This window comes from Xenopus laevis, chromosome 4S (genome assembly GCF_017654675.1).
Source record: "Xenopus laevis strain J_2021 chromosome 4S, Xenopus_laevis_v10.1, whole genome shotgun sequence".
Classification (NCBI taxonomy): Eukaryota; Metazoa; Chordata; class Amphibia; order Anura; family Pipidae; genus Xenopus; species Xenopus laevis.
The window spans coordinates 40,140,544-40,163,806 of record NC_054378.1 but is presented as its reverse complement, the minus strand read 5'-3'; the positions used below and the strand labels follow the sequence as shown (position 1 = coordinate 40,163,806).

The window sequence follows — 23,263 nt, the reverse complement described above, 5'->3', positions numbered from 1 at the left end:
AGGGTTAATTAACCCTCGATATTCGACCCTTGATGAATCGGCCCCTAAATGTCTGGTTAATACAGGTGTATCGGAGAAATTTGGAATACAAGATTATAAGACGTTGTAAAACTAATGTTGTATTGTTTAATGTTCTTCCTATAGATCACTTGTCGGGGACTATCATAACATATAAACAAAATATCTCTCAGCACCAGGGAACTCTAGTCAACAAATATTATAATGGACATTAGGAAAGAGTTTAACCTAGTAATCAGAGCTAGGTTATAACCTTATGTGCCCCCTGTAAATGCTATGATGGTACATCATCCATGTGTAAGGTTTAGTCCTGTGCTACTTATTGATAACATAAAAGAACATTTTTAGGGTTAGTTCACACGTGGAGATTCAGGGAGATTTTGTCGCCTGGCGACTAATCGCCTCGTCTTCTGGGCGACAATCTCCCCGAACTGCCTCCTCGTGTCTTCCCATCTGCTATGATGAAAAGTCGCCTGCGCTAAAGCACACAGCGCTGCGTTTTCAGAATTCGCCAGAAGTTTCCTTGTGAGATTGTCGCCCAGGAGTCGAGGCGATTAGTCGCCAGGCGACAAAATCTTCTTGAATCTCCTCTTGTGAACTAACCCTAACAGTTTATTCACAGATAGACACATTTCATGGGGCCAATGTCTGATCTTAGCAAATATTCACCCAGGTTTGTGAAATGAATAGAAATTTAGATGCTAGTAATAACTTGCTGTGAATTACAGTATTTAGTAGTTTTTTAAATACTGTACATTGTTTTGTTGCCCAGTTTGTGGCTTCAATTGGGTAGGGTGTACTTATCAACAACAGATATGGAATCTGTTATCCAAACTACTTGGGACATGGGGTTTTCTGGGTAAGGGGTACTTCTGTAATTTGGATCTCCACACCTTAAATCTACTAAAAAAATAATTTTAACTTTACTGAAACCCAACTGTTTTGTCTCCAATTCAGATTAATTATAACTTAGTTGGAATTAGGGATGCACCGGATTCAGCAGGATTCGGATTTTGGCATTATCCTTCTGCCGGCCGAACTGAATCCGAATCCTAATTTGCATATGCAAATTAGGGACAGGGAGGAAAATTGCGTGACTTTTTGTCAAAAAATAAGGAAGTAAAACATGTTTTCCCCTTCCCATCCCTAATTTGCATATGCAAATTCGGATTCGGTTCGGTATTCGGGCAAATCTTTCGTTCGGCAAAGTCCTGCGTTTCCTTTAGTAAGACTACTATAGTTTATAGAAACAAGCTGCTGTGTAGCCGTGGGGCAGCCATTAGCTCATAAAAAGGAAAAAAGGCACAGGTTACAAAGCAGATAACAGATAAGCTCTGTAGAATAGAATGACAGCCCCCTTGGCTACACAGCAGCTTGTTTACATAAACTATAGTACTCTTTCTCAAGCAAACACAAAACTTTTACCAGTGCAGGGCAGCAGTACATTAAAATATAATTACCTTTAAGTTATGCTTTAATTTTTTGTTGTTACTGATCCTTTAAAAAGACCAGGAAAACATTCTGTTGTTCTTGCATACACATTTAAATAGCTCAATATTTCCTCACATTTTTCAAAGAAATAATAATTCTAATTTCAAACATCCGATTTCTGTGAATACATTCTATTTTTGTATAGAAGTTATATACAAATTTATAAAGCTTAACGTTTAATAAAACTCTGGACTAAAGGAGAAAAAAAAACATTTAAAATTCATAGACCTAAATTGTGTGTTTATAATGCTTGATTGTTGGCTTTACACTTTATTTCATGGTATGCTTTGCAATCACAAACAATACATTACAGTAGCTACGGTAATCACTATTTATTAAGTTGTGAATTTTATTTATATTTTTTTTTCATACCAGACTTTTTATACCGTTCTAGACCCCTTCAGTTGGATTCAGGGTTTGCATCATTCGTGCAGAGAGCACTGATATGTTTTCTGCACAAAAAGATCTTAATTTCTGAAAAGGTGCTATCTGATTCAACCTATGGAAAGCATACCTCCCAACAGTCCCAATTTTGAGAACTCAACCCACAGTCCCGGGTTTGTTGCTGAAATGGCCAGACTTTCTCTTTGATCTCCTGCACTGAACAGGCAGAAAAAGATATTAGGTTTCTAACTTTATTGGCTTTTGGCAGAGAGCCCAGAATAGATACTTAGATACTTTTGTAACAATTTAAGATAAGCAGGTCTCTTGGGAGAACTAGACTCACAGCTTAAAGGACAATTCACCTTCATTAGCAAAAAAAAAAAAACACAGAAATGTGTTCAAACTTTCATCACCTACCACATTTTTTAAAATGGACATGGTAATTAGAGAGTGTGGCCACAAAATGGGCGTGGTCAAAAAATATAATAAACCGTTAGTAAGAACCAGTTGATGCTATGGACTGGATTACTGGAGTGTGTTGAATAAAACTCTGAAGTCTAAAAATACATATTTAATTGCAAATATTTTTCAAATCAAAATTAAATGATTTACTAATTAAGACTTCAGAGTTTTTCTCTCAGTGGCCAGATACAGCAGGAAGTGGTAGTAAATCAGTGGTTGGCTTAAGGGTCCCCCAACCTGATGCAGAACAAGGAAGAGGTCCAGGGAATCTATTCATTTAATTCTTAAATGGAATCTATAGTGTCATGTTAACCAATATTCGTATATTCTAGGCTGCACTGGTTTAATTACTCAATGGAATGTCAAGAAGTTTAATTTCCAAATATTCTTTATTGATTTTCAGAAATAAAAATAAAGCAGTTGGGTATACAGCATACTTTCATACATCTTACATGTTTCTCTACGCATTACCGGATATACCGTTGGGGAAGTGAAAGGGAGGGTTGTTAGTAAGGATAAGGATCTGGGTAGAGGGGTATAGAGAAAAAGGGGATGAAATAGGCACTTCCTGTACTTTAACCAAGATCCATGTCAAGAAGTTTAATTGTGTTTGTTTATAAGAGAGATAAGGTAGGTGTTGGCTGCTCAGATTTTTGGCAAAAAATACCATATTTTCATAGATTTTTTTTAATTTTTTTTTTTAAAAAAGGAACAGATTTTGGCAAGATATACTGTGACAATATCCTTGATAATGGCAGTAGAAATCTGTTTGACCCTACAAGAATGTAATTTGGGGCAAAGGCCTGCTACAGCTGTTGTCTGGGATCACTTAGTATGTACATTTTATTTATTCCAACATTTTGAGCATGTCCAGTTATTTATTAAAGTACAGCTGTTTGGCTAGTCTGCCCTATGATGCTGTCTTTTTGGCTGTTTATATAGTTTATAGCTGGTGTGTAAACATTTACTCTCTGATTACTTTGATAGGTCACACAGGACGGCTGATGAAGGCTTTACTTGCTACCAGCATCCTCTTCCTCTGCACTCATCTCGCCTTCCAGGTCTGCCTATACACGATACCTGAATTGGATGACCTGCTAGGACACAACTGTAAGTGCAGACACCAGAGCTGGAATGTGTGACAGTACTCCTGATGTATTGTTTCCCCTGTCACTGTTATAACATGAAAGATGTGTTTAATTCCCTTGGCAGTCATTGCAATCTCTGTACTTTTTCAGCGAGTGTATATTATTATATATGTAAATATAAAATACATTTTTGCTGACTTATAAACTGCCAGCACATGTTGATGCTGTTTTGAGATGGAAGCTCCTACTACAAAGGCAATAGTAAAACATCAATTCTGATGCCTTTTGATTTGTAACGAGTCAAGAAATATACTAAATATATATATATATATAATATATATATAAACGGTATACTAAATAAAAGCTGGCATGAGTCAGCTGCAAAAGGAGTATTCCATATTAATATGGGAATTTTAGTGATTATGTTTACATGTAGGGATTAAAATAAACTCTTTTTTGGGTATGGACCTGATCCATAAAATCAGTTTTTTTGGTACGGTTTTTGCACTATCCTTCTTTACGGAGGCTGGAGAGCGATGTAGCTAAGCATTGACTGTTTCACTTTCTACACTCAGATGCCATAGCTAGGTATTATGGATCCTGCCAGAGGGAGTTTCCTAAAATGTGAGGTTGGAAAGCCTACACATTTGGTGACACGTCTACTTTGTTTTGCAGGCAGCAGCTGGGATTTGTTGGCTCGTCATGTAGGTATAACCAGGTAAGATGGGCAGCTTTTCAGACCTGCCAATGATGGTGCTGCATGCACAATTACATTGACACATTTTCCCTTAATAAAATTAAAATATTATGCATTATGAAATACCTCATATTTACACAACGCCTATATGTGAGCATTCAAAATATTTGGTAAGTAATATATTGCAGTGATTACTAATCAAACCCCTGGAAATCAATTGTACCAAGATCTGATATATCTCATCTCTTCTCCCCAAAGGTTGGATCTTTCTGATATCCCCAAAACAGTGCGTTTGGTGTCGCCAGATTTTGGCATGCTTGTTGTGTCGGCAGTGTGTCTGGGCTTGTGTAATCGCCTGGTGGCGAAGAAGAGACGGCAGAGGTCTGCAGCCCATTTTGAGCAGGTTGGAGCCAGGTTTTTTTTATGGAGGATTAATAACATATATTTATGCTCTCCTGTTATACATTTACTGTTATTTTTTGTAGCCATTTCCCCAGACAGTAAATCTTTTAGTGGTTTGTTTTATCATACACCGATGTTTGGATCATATTGCATTGTGATGGCTGACCTCTGCCTGAATCTGTGAGGAATTTTAGAGAGATACCCCATACAGTATGTTATGAAAGGCACTAAGTTTGCCTAGATGAGGCAACCCAAAGCAACCAATATGAGGAGTCTGCTTCCTTATTAATTTCCAATGTATCTTTCTCTTTCTTACATACCATCATATTTTTTTTTATTTATCTTTGTACACCTACCCCATGTCCTACAGAAGAGTAATGTTCTGCATGCTTTTTCTACTTATGTCTGGTCCAAAAAATAAAAGGCATCAATTATTACATTGAAACTGGCAACTTGGGAGAAGGCAGAACATTTGACTCTTGTTTTTTCCTTCTCCTATTTCTTCCCTTGACTGCATCTGTAACTCTCTAGCCTGCCGTACCAGTGTTCAGGTTACTAGCGAGCATTTAACCAGGGCTATGTTTAAATCATTATCATTTTATGATTTTATTTTGTTCTTGAGTGGGTTTCCTCCAAGTACTCCCATTTACTCAAACATTCCCTATAATGTACAGGAAGATTTATTTGCATGTGCATTTGTGTGTGTGAATGTAGGGAGCTCAAATAGTAATCTGCTTCGGGGCAGAAACTGCTTTGAATGATCTATAGTCTCTGTAAAGTGATGCAGAATATATTTGCACTGTAGAAATACATACTAATAATTCTATACTTGAGTAACTAGCAGTGATTTCCAGAACTACTGTAAAGTCCTGCTTCCCTCTTGGCAGCTCTATGTCACTGAGTAGGAGGGGTTTGGGCTTCTTCTCCTTGTCAGAATCTTGACCTGTAGCTGCGAGGAGATGCCAGATTGAAATCAGACCCATGACAGGCATATGTGAAATGTGTAACCAAAGGGAGCTGGGAATTCACTTAGAACAGGGCAGATCCAGAAACTCAAACTCAGTAGTGACCTTTCACCAACCTGACACAGACTGAGGAGAATCTCTGTCTTCTTACTGTTCACTTTAGACTTTATATAGATTGAAGAAAACATTTGTATTGGGGGTTTCCCATGCCTTACTATTTTTACACAATTTATTTACTATTTTGTTTTGTGCATCTTTGCTTTACATCACTCTAAATACTAAGGTACATTGGGCCAATCTACAGTCACCAGCTCTAACTGAATGAATTACAAGTGGTGCAGATTGGACATTTCTAAATCTAAACAGATATACTGCTTCAAGTCATCTTTTATTCAAAACTTTTTGGGGTAGTGCTTTCTGCTGAAATGTGTAAAGATGATAAAAGTCGAACGTGGCTTACAAATTTGTAAGTAGAGTCACAGTTCAACATACGGCTTCAAGCATTTGTAAACATTTAAATAAAAAAATTAGACCTCTTATTTTAGACCCTTGGAATACACTTGCATCTGCAGTTGTACAACTAGAAACCCATAGGTCCTTTTACAGAGTTGACCTGCAAATTTACTAGATATCACACACATAGTTACAGGATAGACAAAGTTGGGCCTTAACACAGTACTCACATAACAGATTTTTAAATTCCATTGGTATGATAGTCCTAGATATACTTCCCTAACTAATTCCAACTGACATTTTGTCTTGTACCCTTTTTATTTAACCACCCTTTCCTTTAAGTACCACTTGATTACTGGCAGTTAGGTACATACAGCTCAGTGCAAATAATTATAAAACTGCATGAAATAAAATATGAAAACCAAATGAAAAATTGCATCCTATAAAATGCTGAAGTCAACTTAAAGGCGTACTATCCCTTTACAGCCAATGTAAAAGATGCTCATGTGTGGTATAAATTAGCAAGTGTAAACAGAGGACTTACAGTATATGCACTACTGTACTGATCTCAGTTCACTGGGGCTCATTTGCTAACACTGGGCACATCCACTGGGCCTAGCACTTTCAAACTATAGTCTACAAAACCCAGCATCCTGTTTTAGTCAGAGCCTGTTGTAGACAGAGTTTTCCATAGCTGTAGGCTTGGCTGGACAAGTTGTGTTTAAAAGTGTCAGTATACAGTAATGTTCAATATGAACTAGCTAAATGGGGCTTGCTTGGAAAACAACTGCCATTTTTCAGTTTGGGGTTTTACTGATTGTAAGATTTTAAATCTTTTTCATAAGTTTGAAATTCTTTTGTGGTCTTACCAATTTATTATACATTTTAAGTGGCTACTTTTCACGGATTTTACACCAACGTTTTGTGCTGATGTTCCCATAAATGTCTGTCTTTTGTGAATGTTATTAGTACAATTAATAGGTTGAAAATATTAACCAGAGGCCTAATTTGCAATGGTTCTATCTGTAAATAGTCAAGTCCACTTAGTCTGCTCCTCATACAGTCATGTGCAAATCACTTATTACCTTAGGTTGTGCATGTGACTGACAGAGAGGCCTTGCACATGTCCCCCATAGTGTAAAATTGATGCGGCAACGCTTAACCTTTGTCATTAACACAATAAATATTGTATTTCAAAATATAACTGAGTCATGTGCTTATATCCTCGAAAGGTATTGTCACACCAACAAATGAGTGTTTGATGAAAAACATTGTACAGTTGCTCTGCACTGGTACAGCTGGTGTGTTTGCTTCTTAAACTCTACTATGAAACAGGTTGCTGTGTAGCCATGGGGTCAGCCATTCAAAGCTGAAAAAGGAGAAAATGCACAGGATACACAGCAGAGAGCAGAAAAGATCTATAGCATACAATAGAATTCTTCAGAATTTATCTGTTGTGTATCCTGTATTTGAATGGCTTTGAATGCTTATATAAAAATAGTTGTGTTTCCAAACCAAACACACAAGTTTTACTAGTGCAGGGTAACAGTAAATTTTATTATCATTCATTCAACCCACTTTCATTTTTGGTGTTACTGTTCCTTTATACACGAAGAAAGTTGTTTTAACATATTTCCCTGATTTTCAATATTTCCAGATTGTACCCTATTTTTTCCTGGTCCTTAGAAAAATTTAAAATGGGGGCTCTACTGTATATTGGAACAGAATGTAGAATGCATTTTGAACAGAAGCCTTATATCAGGCTTGTGGAGTGTAGAGATATATTGCTCAGATCAGTAGTTTTATCAGATGTGGTGATTTAGTATCTGAATTTGCTTTAGGAAGGAAGATATAGACACCCACAAAAATATTTGCAAAATAAATAAATCAACTATTCTGTAAATAAATACAACCTGAATTATAACAAACTTTTATTTTATATGTTCTTGTGTACTGACAAAAATGTGAGGCACAAAATCTTCTCTAAATATGGCAGCAGTAACCATCCTTGACAATTAAATGACCCCCTCATCTCCTAACCCTTAATTTCATATACTGTGTTTTCTTTTTGAATTTGCAGGAAGAAGAAGAAAGGACTGAGCTTAAACTGACAGATGGACGTGGAGAATGTGATACAGAGTTTGAGGTTAGGGGCAACATACAGTCTGATCCACAAGATAACCTACTTGGGCCCTGGGTTAGGAAGGCAGCATACAGGCTTCTGGAGGCGGTGGGGAAATCGCTTGCCATCTTGCTCTTGGCTCTTGCAGGTACAGCTAAGTGCATTTCAGTTCTTCCACTAAAGGAATTTGATAAAGTGTATGAACATTGCTGGTAAAAGAAAGTACTTTATCCAGATATACTGTAGCTGCTGCTGCCACAAGCGGATGAGCACTTTTATAACTGAGAATTATTGCTCTCTATATAATACTCCACGGATAGCAAAACTAGAGACTCCTAGTCATGATGCCAACCTAAAAGCAACTCTCTGTGCATGAGCTGAATCAAAATAATATCAGCCAGGAATTGCATGAATTTTTTATTACAAACTTGGTGGTATAGATTAGAAGTCAGTCCTGGCTATTGCAGTAGAGGCTTTGTGTGTAACTATATTTTATATTTATCAGTTTGAATTATGATATCCGTTTGTGCCAATCCTGTTACTTATTAAAACACTTAGTAAATATTTACGTAGTGTAAGTATGCCAATAATTTTATATTCTTTCTTTTTTTATATATAGAACTATTATCCACAGCCAAACAATTGGCTTTCAGAAACTTTTGTGTTAAGCCTGACTCTACTCTTTTCTTTTACCCTTTCAGGCATCACTGTTCCCTCTGCCTTCTCAGCCCCATATTATGTGATTTTCATTGGTCTCTGCACATGGTGGGCCTGCCATTTTCCGATTAGCCACCTAGGATTTAATACCATCTGTGTCATTATTGGATTCTTCACTGGAGGTCACATGATCTGCCTTTATATCTACCAGACACCTTTCAGCCAACAAATGTTTCATCCTGACCAGTTATGGGCAAGGTTTGTATAAATGTATACTGTATTATTCATTCTGTGTTGTATACCCGTGTATATAAGTGGGTATCAAACAATTATGCATGTGTTATATGTTTCTTAGTCCTAGTCCAGTGTTTTATGAAACTTTATAAATCCATATGTGTTTGTTTTAGTTTGCTACGTTTTTTTTTGTAAAAGACAAATGTTGGTAATTCGTTTTTAACGAAACAACATTTAAACAATTAGGCTAGTTTGAAATAAGAGACCTTCGTAGTTAGGATTTCCCATCATTTCTGTCCTTCTCTTGTTTATATGTACCGTATATACTCGAGTATAAGCCGACCCGAGTATAAGCCGAGGTACCTAATTTTACGTACGAAAACTGGGAAAACTTATTGACTCTATTATAAGCCTAGACAAAACTACAGCCCTGTCTCCCAGCAGCGCACATTCTGCCAAAGTGACCCCCCAAGCGATCAACCAGACTTCTTTGCAAAGTTGATTGTGACAGAGAATTGCCAAATGGATTACTGTGTGCATTGTCCCACTGTCCCACTACCATGTGCAGAGGGTGCTGTTTGATATTGCCATCACTGTTAATCTTTCGTATAACCAACAGAGGGCGCTGTGTGATATTGCAGTCACTGTTAATCTTTCATATAACCAACAGAGGGCACTGTGCGATATTGCAGTCACTGTTATTCTTCCATATAACCAACAGATGGCGCTGTGTGATATTGCAGTCACTGTTAATCTTTCATATAACCAACAGAGGGCGCTGTGTGATATTGCAGTCACTGTTAATCTTTCATATAACCAACAGAGGGTGCTGTGTGATATTGCAGTCACTGTTATTCTTTCATATAACCAACAGAGGGTGCTGTGTGATATTGCAGTCACTGTTATTCTTTAATATAACCAACAGAGGGCGCTGTGTGATATTGCAGTCACTGTTAATCTTTCATATAACCAACAGAGGGTGCTGTGTGATATTGCAGTCACTGTTATTCTTTCATACAACCAACAGATGGCGCTGTGTGATTTTGCAGTCACTGTTATTCTTTCATATAACCAACAGAGGGCGCACTGTTATTCTTTCATATAACCAACAGAGGGTGCTGTGTGATATTGCAGTCACTGTTATTCTTTCATATAACCAACAGATGGCGCTGTGTGATATTGCAGTCACTGTTATTCTTTCATATAACCAACAGAGGGCGCACTGTTATTCTTTCATATAACCAACAGAGGGCATTGTGGGATATTGCAGTCTCTCCCCAAGTGAACTGTTGGTATAGGAATGATTAAAAGTGACTGCAATCTCAGCTACTCCGGTCGGGTACCACTGACCCGAGTATAAGCCGAGGTAGACTTTTTCAGCACATTTTGGATGCTGAAAAACTCGGCTTATACTCGGGTATATATGGTAGTTGTGTAGCCAGATTACTGGACTAATGTTGCGAAATGTATATTATTTGTGTCCATTTCTCTATATGTGCAAATCGGTATAAATGTTTTTGGGGAAAACTATATCCCCGAACAGTGTAAAGATGTATTGCGTAAAACTCTGCGTATTCTAAACCATTTTCATAATAATATTTTTTTAACAGTATTTACCTTTGGGTACTACTAAATAGAAAATTCCCATTTTAAGAACTAAAGGCTGCCCCCCTGGGATCCTACGATTCAAGGTGCACACAAACAAAGCAAGCAAACCATACAAGTTAGGTGACATACACCAATTAATAGACAAAGTTCTGTCTCTTGTTTCCAAACGTCTTCTTGTTGCATTATTTTTGGTCAGGTGATCTCTGAGGCAGCACAGAGAATATCATTAAATGGGAGGCTAAAGGGAAAATGTAAAAGATTAATATTTACTTAAAGGAACAGTAATACCGAAGATTTTCTAATATGCCACTTAATATGATACAAACTGTCTGTTGCTCAAAAATATTTATGTAGGGGGTATAGATTTCCTTTAGTGATTCAACACATTCTGAATAAATTATAACCAAAAGTCATCTTTATTGGAGCACATTCGGTAAAGGAATTTCAGGGAATTGCTCTTGCCCTCTGGGTACCATGGGATTAGTTATTGGCCACTATAGAACATTGGTCTTGTCTATTATTGCAAGGGACTATTCTTTATTGTAATAGCTAAAATTTTTGAAGTAAGCACTGTCTAGATTTGTGGGAGATGGGTTAATTTTGATTTCAGCTAACAGCACTGGAGATTAACTTTTGCTCAGCCTTTGAGTTTTGGTAATGGGTCATAGCCAATACTGGAATTTCAGAAATCAATACAAAAGTATTTCACATACTGTATTTATATATGTTCATCTGGCCTAAGTTATACAGTTTTTTCAAGGCCATGAATTTTCAATTAATACCTAGTCAGTGTCGGACTGGCCCGGCGGGACACCGGGAAAAAACCCGGTGGGCCCCGACCCTCGTGGGCCCCCGCCGGGCCAGACCCCCTCTAATAGTATAAAAAAATTTTAAAAAGTTTTCGGCGATGCGCATCGCATCACCGCTTGCGCATGCGCATCGGCGCTTGCGCATGCGTATCGGCGCTTGCACGGCGAGAAGTGCGCTCGCGCATGCGCGCAGTAGGGGGGCGGGGGCCCTGGACCAGCAGTCCCGGTGGGCCCCGGTCCCCCCAGTCCGACCCTGTACCTAGTTAAATTACTGGTATCATCAGTAGTTTCATAAGTCAAAATGTTCTATTTTTGTGATAAAACCACAATTACCGCAAGAAGTCAATAATCAGTCAGTATAGGGTCTTCTCACTGATAAAGTTTTTTGCAGGTTGTTTGGGTTGCATGACATCATCAGTCACTCCAATGTTACAGACTGTACCCATGACCCTCTGAATCAAAACCTTGACTGGCCATTGTATGTCCATCCTGGAATTTTATTACTACTTTACTACTCCGTAATATCTATACTGAAACTGAAGAGCTCTGACAAAAAAAAGGTAAGAACAGTGATTTATAAACATATGATGATGAGGTACAATTTTGAATATTGTTACAGTTTAAATGTATTTACATTTAAGTTGCAATATAGGTTTTGTGCTGCATATAAGACTTTGCCCCATATTTAATAAATTGCCCAGGTGCAGTAGTCCAAATAAGATGATTACTTTTAAACCAGTGACCAGTATGCACCTATTATTACATTTCAACACTGGATCCAACATTTTAAAAAAACCTAAAAGTGTTCATTTGTTTGGACAGTTTTTTTGCTGTAAAAAGCAGGTGTGCATAACTTGTATTTAAACCAAACAAATAAGTGGGATTTCTCTAAAACCTGGGCACATACTATAAGCAAAAGAAGTATAGCAGAACTGCAGTGGACAATTTGTTCGAACTGTGAAACAATGAGAGGAGAATTCTAAGACTACTGTAAATTGATTTTGAAGACGTTGGGTTGATAAATGTCAGATGAGGTTTGTGAACGGAGATACTGGGAGGAAATTGTAAAAGTTAGCTATATATATATATATATATAGTCCAAATTCTGGTGCACACAAAACGAAGCGCAACTGCCTAGGTGCTGGTTATAATAAATCAATAGTAGAGCCAACAAACCGCACTCACAGGACTTTATGAAGGTGCAAAATCAAAAATGATGTTTATTTCAACGTTTCGGCTATTCACTTAAGCCGATGATGGCTTAAGTGAATAGCCGAAACGTTGAAATAAACATCATTTTTGATTTTGCACCTTCATAAAGTCCTGTGAGTGCGGTTTGTTGGCTCTACTATATATATATATATATATATATATATATATATATATATATATATATATATATATATATATATATATATATATATATATATATATATATATATATATATATATATATATATATATATATATATATACTGTAGGTTTACATGCCTGGGTGCAGTGTCCCACGTATTTATCCAAACCAAAAGCAATAAGGTCTGCACTCTCAGGACTTCTTAAAAGGAAAAAATTATTTATTGTAGAAGTTACAGACTGACGTTTCGGCCTGAATAAATAATTTTTTCGTTTTAAGAAGTCCTGAGAGTGTGGACCTTATTGCTTTTGGTTTATATATATATATATATATATATATATATATATATATATATATATATATATATATATATATATATATATATATATATATATATATATATATATATATATATATATATATATATATAAGGTAGTTTGAAAGCCGGCACAACACGTCAAATGGTCATAGCTGCCTGGGTGCAAAAAGCCCAAAGGTTAGGTAAAACGGTAAAGAAGCTCACACTCACAGGACTTATCAAGATCAAAAATGGTGTTTATTTAGTAAAAAGCAACTAACGTTTCGGCTTGCACTCATATATATATATATATATATATATATATATATATATATATATATATATACACATACATACACACACACACAAAAGCCATGAATATCTTGTAAAAAATTATATCCTTATAAACGGTGATTTCTGATGTCATTTCTGTCACATGACTCACTGAAATTTGTGTATTATAATAAATAAAGTACCCCCAGTTGCAAAATATGAGGATATTAGAAGTTACCTCAGAGTTCCATGACCTGTATAAAAACACTCGGCCTTCGACCTCGTGTTTTTATATGGTCATGGAACTCCTCGGTAACTTATATCCTTATGATTTACAAGAGGGGGTACTTAATTCACTATATATACCATTTATGTACAGTACCGTTGACTTCTTGGAGCATTAACCCTTCATTTTCTGAATAATTGGCAACTGCACTGATTTCTGTTATTTTCTCTCCCCTTAAGAGATTTGTGAAACCCTGCACTCCTCCTCCTAAAACATATTCTCCTGATCCTAATTCTTTTTGCATTACATATCTCATATGTATTAAATTTCATTTACAAATGATTTGGGGAATAAAACATGTTTTTTTTTTTTTTTATCACTTCGGTGAATCAGATTATTGATTTAATAGTGTTTGTGCTTAAAACACATCCAAGCGCACAAATGTAAAAGACAAATGCAGTCATGAAAATATAAATGTGCTTTATTTTATACTTAAGAAAGATGTAAATATTGTTATTCAATTTTAACCACTTACGTACTGTAATAAATTATACAATTTAACAATTTGAGCTTTAGATGTCTGGCAAAGGCCATTTAAAATATAGGCTATGTATTTAGATTTCAGGGTGTGACCTCCAGAAACCTCAGCAGGAGGATTTGGAGTTGACTGATATTGAGCCACATAATACAGGAGAAGAGATAAGAGTAAGAGCCTTCTTATTAACATGCATTCCTTATTTGATCAAGTACTAGTGCTAATTAGCAATTTAAGCTGTTTGTTAAAACTGTGTCCTTTACATAAAAACATGATGGCACGGGGCCATTTTAATAAAAAATCAAATGGGTAATTTGCTATGGTGCCACAAGCATAAGGGGGACCACCGTCAGAGCTTTCATCTTCGATAACTTTGGCCCCAAAAATTGCAGTCCCTGAAAGCTCAACTTTTCTAAGCACATTACTTCTATATCTAAAGGTGTGTAATGCAATTGCACATGCTTGTTTTTTGTTACACAAAATGTCCCCTTTCCATACAGATAAACAGAGAGAGAATGTTCCCATATGAATGATATGCCTGTTTGCTGGAATAAAATTAGTCATAGTTTATATTACATTATTTTATTGTTCATAAAATGTTCCCTCACTTTTCCCTGTCTCCTGTTTTTTATATATTGATTTTTCCCCTTAACTGTTCCCTCCTCACTTTGTATTTTCTTCTAGCCAATGCTTGAGATGATGAACACTGAAGAGGAGGCTAAACCCCAAGACTGCACTGTTCACGTGATCCAAAGAAATTCTGATCAACTACCAGGTACAGAATCTTACCCAGAAGCCCAGTGTTGTGTTGTGGCAACCTTTCGTAAGTATTTGTGATGCTTGTAATAAATATTGGCGATATTGGCGATTAAAAAAACATTTAATGTAGACCGCAAATTGGTTTTCCTAAAATAGCTTATCTTGTATATCATAGCTCCCAATTGCCCCGTTTTGAGCGGGACTGTCCCGATTTTGACAGCTCATCCCACAGTTACTTGTTACCCACTTGTTACTGAAATTTCTCTCCTGCGCTGAACAGCTAGAAAAATATACAATGTTTCTGACTTAATTGGCTTTTGGCAGAGAGCCCAGAACAGCCACTAGGTGCACTTGGATACTTTTGTAACAATTTAAGATAAACAAATAAGTAATGCTAACAATTTAAGATAAATAGGTCTCTAGGGGAAACTGTGACTTGCAGCTTAAAGGGCAATTCCCCTTCATTAGCAAAACTGTAATAACACATAAAAACCACAGAAATGTGTTTAAACTTTCATAACCTGCCAAATTTTGTAAAATGAACATGGCAATTAGGGAGTGTGGCCACAAAAATGGGGTGGTCCAAAAAATTTGCTGCGATACGCGTGGAAAATGTTTTTGTCCCTCTTTCGATTTTCCGATGTTGGGAGATATGATATATATACTGTATTACTGTTCCACCTGTATTGTTTTGTTAGTGATCATGTTGATTAAGTTGATCTTCTGGCCTTTCGTTAAGCGCGTCACAGTTTTTCTGCATTCTTGTAATTGTTTCAGTAAAGTGATGTATGCAAACCCATGAGAATCGTGTGGAACTTCTGCATGTTCCGCATACTTACCATGAGAGTTTATTAGTATTCACTGCAGCATGCATTTTTATATTCTATGAAGTTTTCTGTCACATTTATAATCTTTGCCCTAAAATTCCCAAAATTGTATTTTGGAAGCTTTCAAAGTGCTTAATAATGTAACTAACCACCTTTTTCCAAAATATGTCTTGCTAAGGAGGTTATCCAGCCCAATACAGATTGGAAGGGGTAAAACTGGTGTAAGCCATACTAGTTTTCACTCAGTGAAGAAAAGAGGGGGCAATAGTAGGGGATATTTTATCCCCTAAAAATCCTTAAATTGTGTCTCTTTTGCAGAAGAGCTTGAAACCAAGGAACAGTCACCATTTCACCTGCTGATTCATTTAATATTGAGACAAAGCTATATCTGTGCACTTATTGCTATGATGGTATGTATTAACCTAACGTATCTACTCCTTTTTGCAAATTCTTGCAAACTGTTTTACTTGCTGCAATATACAATCGTCTCTGTGCAAAGGTATTTTAGAGGTGCACAAAATGGGCAGTTTAATATCTAGCACTATGCATCTCAACGTAAAAGTTAATTTGTATAGCAGTTAGTAGATGTGCTTGGGACATTTTGTGTAAAACGGACTCAATTCCTAGTGGAAGAGAAACTCCTAATTAATTAGTTTATAAAAAATAAATTTTGTGTACACTATACACCTAGCCTAGTACACAATCTATTGTTAGCAAATCACTGTGTGGCTGATTGTGTTTATTTGGTAGCTATACATTATACTAATACACTAGTATTAGTAACGTAGGGGGTTCTTCACAGTCAGGACAGTGAGGTTGTGGAATGCACTGCTGGGTGATGTTGTGATGGCATATTCAGTTAATGCCTTTAAGAATGGCTTGGATGATTTTTTTGGACAGACATAATATCAAAGGCTATTGTGATACTAAGCTCTATAGTTAGTATAGGTTTGGGTATATAGAATTTAATTAAAAGTAGAGAGGGGTGTGTGTATGGCTGCTGGGTTTTCATTTGGAGGGGTTGAACTTGATGGACTTTGTCTTTTTTTCAACCCAATTTAACTATGTAACTATGTAAATAAATACCAATGCACTTTTCTTCTGTTTCAGTAAGGTTGTAGGAGGTTTCCTTTTATAGGTGTTCACATTGTTTATATCTGTTGTGTGATCAAAGTTTACATGGTTTTAGTGTTATTAAGCAGTTGAACCAGTTCTACTGACTCTATGCTATAGAAGACTATGGACTAAGACTACAAAAGAAGTAAGGATGCATTCATGTTTTTTCAAAGCTGAGAACATCTCGGCCAAAGCAGGGCATCTTTTAACTCTAGAGCAATTGTATATAATAATAGAGATCTGTTCATTTCAATTTACAGCTGCCTCGTTGTGGAACCCTCAGAAGTGAATAGCAACAGCAGTTGCCCTTTCTTCTTTTACCAATTTACAGACATGTGCACAACATGTTTTGTTGCCACATTTAAAATCTTACACAGTACAAGTGCACATTGAAGATCATATAGGACAATACGGTTAACTTGCTATGTGCAGAGGAGCAAGTGCGGGGGTGCTCATGGGTACAAAACTGTGTTACTTAGAGCCCAAACAGTAAGGAGTTGCACCCCTTCTTGCTGCAGAGTAAAAATCCAGCACATGATGAAGAGTGTGTGGTTCACATGTTCAAAGGAGCACTGTGCTTAATGCCTACCTCCAGGAGATATTAGTTACAGGGATCTGGTTGTACCATGCACCTGCATATGCTCCTACATAAATAGTATTAAGTACTTTCAAGAAAAGGGGAGGGTGTGGATTGCACTTGATACTAGTAGCTGCAAGGATGCCCAAAACACATAGCAGATTGCTCCAGTCTTTCGCTCTGTGTTGTTTGTCCCTTTTAATTAATGGACTCATATTTGCATTCATTGTAAATGTGAATTTTATGTGGTACTGCTTATTAATATTGTGACTTAATTATAGGTGTGGAGCATTACGTATCACAGCTGGCTCACCTTTGTTCTGCTGCTTTGGGCATGTGTAATCTGGATGGTGAGGAACAGGTGTCAGTTTGCAATGCTGTGTTCTCCCTTTATTCTGCTGTATGGAGTGACTCTCTGCAGCCTGCAGTATGTCTGGAGCATGGATTTGAAGGAAGAGCTCCCCACACAGCTTGGCTTTATGAAGCTGTCACAGCTGGGACTGGTTCGTGCACCATACCCCTGCCTGAACATGGGAGCACTGGTAACTTATTCACATAACACTATCCCTACCTCGGTGTCCTCTGCTAGGCAATATTACTTGTTGGTCACCTTCAAACACTTGTTTCAGTTCAGTTGGTTTCAGACAGTTCCCCAGAAATAAAGACTTTTTACAATTACTTTCTATTTTACATTTGTAACCGTTTTTCCTATATTGAAGTGTAAAGTTTTGTTTTTCACCTTCTAAAGCAGCTCTGGGAGGAGGGGTCGCCGACTCTTTAACATTTATCTTTAGCCCGGCTGAGCAGAATCCCCGAGTTCCATTAAAGGCAGTTGTCATAATTGATACAATAGTTGTACTTATATTCCCCATGGATCCTACTGAGTAATGGAGCAACTGATTGTATCAACTAAATGTAGCCAATGGTAACAGTTCAGATGCTCCTGGATCACCGAGCTGCCAGGCTGAGACACAAATGTTCAACTTCAATTGTGAGAAAATGGTAAAAAATAAAAGATGGAAAGTAATTGGAAAAAGTCTTTGTTTATGGTGAATAATAAGAAACCAACTGAACTGAAAAATGTGTTTGGAAGGTGAACAACCTCTTTAAGAAAAACACAAATAGATGAAAATGTAATCGTTCTGTTACTTGTGATATACTTTTATTGGACTGGCATGTAGGTGAAAGTAGAATTCACCTGCCTCTCCTAGAGTAATGTTCTGCCCCAGGGTGACCATCCTAATAATACAAAATGTACCTCCTTCCTCATGTCTTGAAGATGCGCATTAAAATCAATGGACTGCAGATGGAAAGAATGAGTGGGGTCACATGTGAAGGTGGTGTTCGAATATTAACCTGGTGTCAGGATCAATACTGTGTCCGAAACTGCACCCAAGCCCTCTTACAAATGGTATTTAAAAATACCTATGCCTATTATTAACGGCATTTTAGATATAATCTGCTTCTTCTTAGTTAAGCTCTGAACTGAGATGTAGCAGGTTTAGTGAGTGCCAATATATAAGCCAGTGTGGTAACCTAAGAGAAAATGTGCAAAGATTTCATCCATTTTTAAGACCAGTGCAGGCCAAGGCAACCTGGCCGGCCACGTCGCAACCCCCCCCCCCCGCGCCTGTGCGCTCTCCCGTGTGCAAACAAGGACGCGCGTTCCGTGCTTGCAATTCTGTTGAATCAAATATGTTAACTTTGTCATTACAAGTATGGGATCAGTTATGCGTGAAACCATTATCCAGAAAGCTCCGAAATACTGAAAGGCTTTCTCCCATAAATATTTACAAATGATTTTCTTTTTTCAGTAATAAAACAGTAGCTTGTACTTGATCCAAATTAAGATATAATTAATCCGTATTGGAAGCAAAACCAACCTATTGGGTTTATTTAATGTGTACATCATTTTATAGTAGACTTAAGGTATGAAGTTCCAAATTACGGGAAAGATCCGTTATCCGGAAAACCCCAGGTCCCGAGCATTTTGAATAACATGTCCCATACCTGTATATGTTTTTTTCTTAAACCCCATGCTGTGCATTGCTCCTTGAATTCAGCTCGATGGGTGTGATCTAAAAGGCTCAAAAAACAGTATTTTTCAGTAATACTTGATATGTAAACCATGATTACATTTATTTGTATTTAGAAATAAAATCACATAATTAGACTTACCCTAATAGTAAGTGATTCTTTACTTCTTCATGTATGCTTATTTATCAGCTTGTATTTTTATTCTTTTTATATCCATGTCAGCTTCTCTACACACTGACATTCTGGCTGCTGCTGCACCAATTTGTAACAGAAAAACTTCTAAAACGTAAGAAGTGTATGTCCCCGCTACTGGAAGTGACTGTGCCAGTGACTGGTGGGTACCAGACAAAGGGTTTGGGTTCTACATTTAAGAATATTTGTTTCAAGGGTATGTAATTTGTGGACAGTGTTTAGTTAGCCAGTAACTAGATTTACATGTAGCACAAGGATGCCTGAAGTAGTGGTTTAGCAGCAGCTAGAAATCGGTAGACTGGCCTTTTAACCTTGTGGACATACAGTATCTATAAAAATGTGAAGTTATTTTTAACTGTCAAATTATGAATGCATTTATATAGCTGTAGCCTGTCAAATAAATATTAATTGGAAATTGTATAACCATTTTTAATAGCTAAGTTTATGTTTACATTATCATATTTATTATTTGTAATAAATGTTCACAAAATAATAATGGTTATAGTTTATTCTGTATAATAGTGGGTCTCGTTAATCAGTGCTGCTTTGCACCTGGACAATAACTTTCTGCAACCAATCATTGACTTCATAGCGTTGGTAAATGAGCCACGTGTGTTATTTCTTTATTGCATATTTGTGATTTTACACCTTATCAGGAGGTCCTGTACTGGTTGCTCCTACAGTTATATGCAAAATCAATTCCAGAAATTGTAAAGGATCCCTCCCACTGTGTCCTCCATAGATTTTTATGAAAAAAAAAAACTGTCTGGATTTACTGAGAATAAAATGTATGCTATGTTATGCTATGTATAAGTATGAAACTTTAAAAATATTGTTGTTTTTTTATGAACCCAAAGCTGTCCTAAATTAGCCCATTGTCTTTTCTACTATTTTTACTCTTCAAGATGCTGGCAAAGAAAAGAACCTGCTAAAAAGTTTCGGGGAGCAAGTGAAGAGCTTCTATTCCAAATACTGGATCTATGTGTGTGGAGGCATGTTTATTGTGGTCAGCTTTGCTGGCAGACTGGTAGTATATAAAATAGTCTACATGCTTCTGTTCCTACTCTGCTTAGTGTTTTTTCAGGTGAGGCATTGCTTCTTCAAAATTGCCTGGTGCCATATTTTCTGTTGTCTTACTAATGAATTATTCTATTAGAATCTTTGTTCGTTTACTTCATCATTTATTTTATCATGTGTTTATTTTTCATTTATTATGTGTTTGTAGAGTGTTTCAACATTACACAATTCAGACCCCTTTTTTATGTTGACTGTTTGGGCATTATGTATTGTATATTTTTCATTTATTATTTACTTTATTGTGTGTTTGTAGATTGTTTCAACATTATACAATTCAGGCCTCTTTTTTATGACAGTTTGGGCATTAAGCCCAATAGTCTTTACAGTCTAGGTGAATCTAAAATAACCAGAAACGTGGATATTAATCAGCTCCAATTTTTTTATAACGTATAAAACAATTATTTTGAATAAGCAACTTTGTAAAGTCCAGTGCTGCACCGTATTCTTGTTTCTAGTGTTATAGTGTGCAAATAAGATGTTAACTACACATTGCTGTTACTATTACATCCAATCTAAGTAGAGGTGGCCATACACGAGCCGATAAAAGCTGCCGACAGACCGAGTCGGCAGCTTATTGGCCCATGTATGGGGCCCCCCGATCGGGCAGATCTCGATCGGATGGGACTAAAAATTCCGTCGGATCGCGGCCGCATCTGTTCGTTGATGCGGTCCCGCAATCCGACCACCTGTTACTATTCGTTAGGATCCGATCGTTGGGCCCTAGAGCCCACTATCGGATTAGCCGATATTGCCCACCTCAAGGTGAATGAGAGTGTGTATGCACAATATTATAATTTATATTATTAATATGAATATATGGAATCTATTAGTTGACTCCCATGTTGCTAAAGTTTGAGTGTTCATAGAAGATTTATGAGTTCATTAGTATGATAAAAGAGAGTATTTCCTATAGTGACTTAAAAATCAGTGTCTCTTTAAATCATAAATTTTTACTACTATTTTTTTTTTTTTGATAGGTTTATTACTCCTTGTGGAGGAAGCTGCTGACTTTTTTCTGGGGGCTAGTTGTAGCTTACACAATGTTGGTTCTTATCGCCATCTACACCTTTCAATTCGAAGAGTTCCCTGCGTACTGGAAAAACTTGACCAACCTTACAGATGAGCAGTATGCATCCTCTTAGAATTGCCTTAATTTTGCCTTAATCTAAAGTATTCTTATTGCTCCCTGTTCATTTTTTTGTTTCCTTTTTGCCTGGCAGTAAATGGAAGCCTTCTCAGAGAAACTATCATGTACTTAATTTTAAATGCTGTTATTCATTTAGCATAAAGTATGTAAATTCTTTAATTTATATTTGTAAAACTGACAGATAGGGTTGCCTAAACAGTAGCCTTCAGAGTAGCCTTCATCAGAGTTTCTGCCCAGTGCCAATGAAACCATAAGCCTCATTCATAAACATGGCACATGATGCAAAGTACAATGTATCGATTGTGATTGTGAATGTGTCTATAAAGCAACAGGGTGTCAAGTTTATATCTACTGGTAGTTTAGCTTCCATTTTCTTTTTGCTTGGATCTCTCATTGATCAACTCTATGGGGTTTATTTATCAAAGAGTGAAGTTAAGAGGTTTCCACAGTCCTCTAGATTGATCACCCATTTATCAATGGGTGAAAGTGAAAGTTCATCCCTTGATAAATACTCCTTTAAAAATCCCATAGAAATGAATGGAGAGCGGCGGAATTTCACTCTAGAGGACTGTGGCGATCTCTAACTTCAGATTATTTATTAGTCGGGAGTCCACGTGGCTGATTTCTGTAGATCTCTAGCCAAGCCAGAGCGACATGCCCCAGTACCAAAGGCAGTCACAATGCATAAGTTATATCGAGAACATATATGTCCCAAGGCTTTTTTATAGTAAAAATAAATTATTTATTAACAATCACATTAAAACGTTTTTGGTACATACTGACCCCACATGGCAAAGTTCTTTTAGTGGATGAACTGCAATTCTTCAAGATTATGATATTTATACATTTCTAATATATTATGTTGTATAATAATGAATTTTTAGATGCTATGATACTAAACTGGAACTCGAGATTACAATGTATAATGTAAAAGAAACAGTACGAATACCCTGCATAGGCACTATGGGTTAAGACACAAAGGAAGTAAGGTTTGCATGTGACTTCTGATAGAAGAGAAAAGGGGAGGGATCACCTGGATTTAAATTCTTTGTTCAAAGTGTTACTGACAGACACCTATGACTACGCGCCGGAGGGTTTCGTACCCTCCGGCGCGTAGTCATAGGTGTCTGTCAGTAACACTTTGAACAAAGAATTTTGTTGGGTCTGGACCTCGGTGAGAGACCTTTCCAATGATACAGCCAACGCCCTTATCAATGTTGCAATCAGAGAAGGAAGTTTATTGAGATACAGAATACAAGCATTCAGTAGCTCGGATAAGAACGTTCTGCCAGTCTCAACCCGTGCACATATATTTGTTAGGTTACAGGTTATGATCCAAAAGCATTGGGTTATACATGATTGGCTAAAATATAACTTGCAAAATAAGGCTAAGCAAAATATTCTTATATGGGCATAAACTTTATACTTGGTACAGTTGTTTGTTTATCTGACCAC

At 36.8% G+C, this 23,263-nt stretch overlaps 1 protein-coding gene across 6 annotated transcripts in view; it reads left to right on the top strand.

Annotated features, from left to right (window-relative positions):
- piezo1.S (piezo-type mechanosensitive ion channel component 1 S homeolog) overlaps window positions 1-23,263 on the top strand; it is a 99,043-nt gene that overhangs the window by 31,064 nt on the left and 44,716 nt on the right. For 2 of the 6 annotated variants that reach the window (XM_018260498.2, XM_018260497.2), the window contains exons 3-15: window positions 3,343-3,465; window positions 4,119-4,161; window positions 4,399-4,543; window positions 8,041-8,230; window positions 8,784-8,997; window positions 11,782-11,950; window positions 14,160-14,246; window positions 14,761-14,899; window positions 15,981-16,072; window positions 17,637-17,897; window positions 19,615-19,726; window positions 20,490-20,668; window positions 21,639-21,787. In XM_018260498.2, coding sequence (XP_018115987.1) covers window positions 3,343-3,465; window positions 4,119-4,161; window positions 4,399-4,543; window positions 8,041-8,230; window positions 8,784-8,997; window positions 11,782-11,950; window positions 14,160-14,246; window positions 14,761-14,899; window positions 15,981-16,072; window positions 17,637-17,897; window positions 19,615-19,726; window positions 20,490-20,668; window positions 21,639-21,787 — 1,903 coding nt within the window. The remainder of the gene's footprint in view (window positions 1-3,342; window positions 3,466-4,118; window positions 4,162-4,398; window positions 4,544-8,040; window positions 8,231-8,783; window positions 8,998-11,781; window positions 11,951-14,159; window positions 14,247-14,760; window positions 14,900-15,980; window positions 16,073-17,636; window positions 17,898-19,614; window positions 19,727-20,489; window positions 20,669-21,638; window positions 21,788-23,263) is intronic. The other 4 variants (XM_018260501.2, XM_018260500.2, XM_018260502.2 and 1 more) reach the window with 3 other exon arrangements.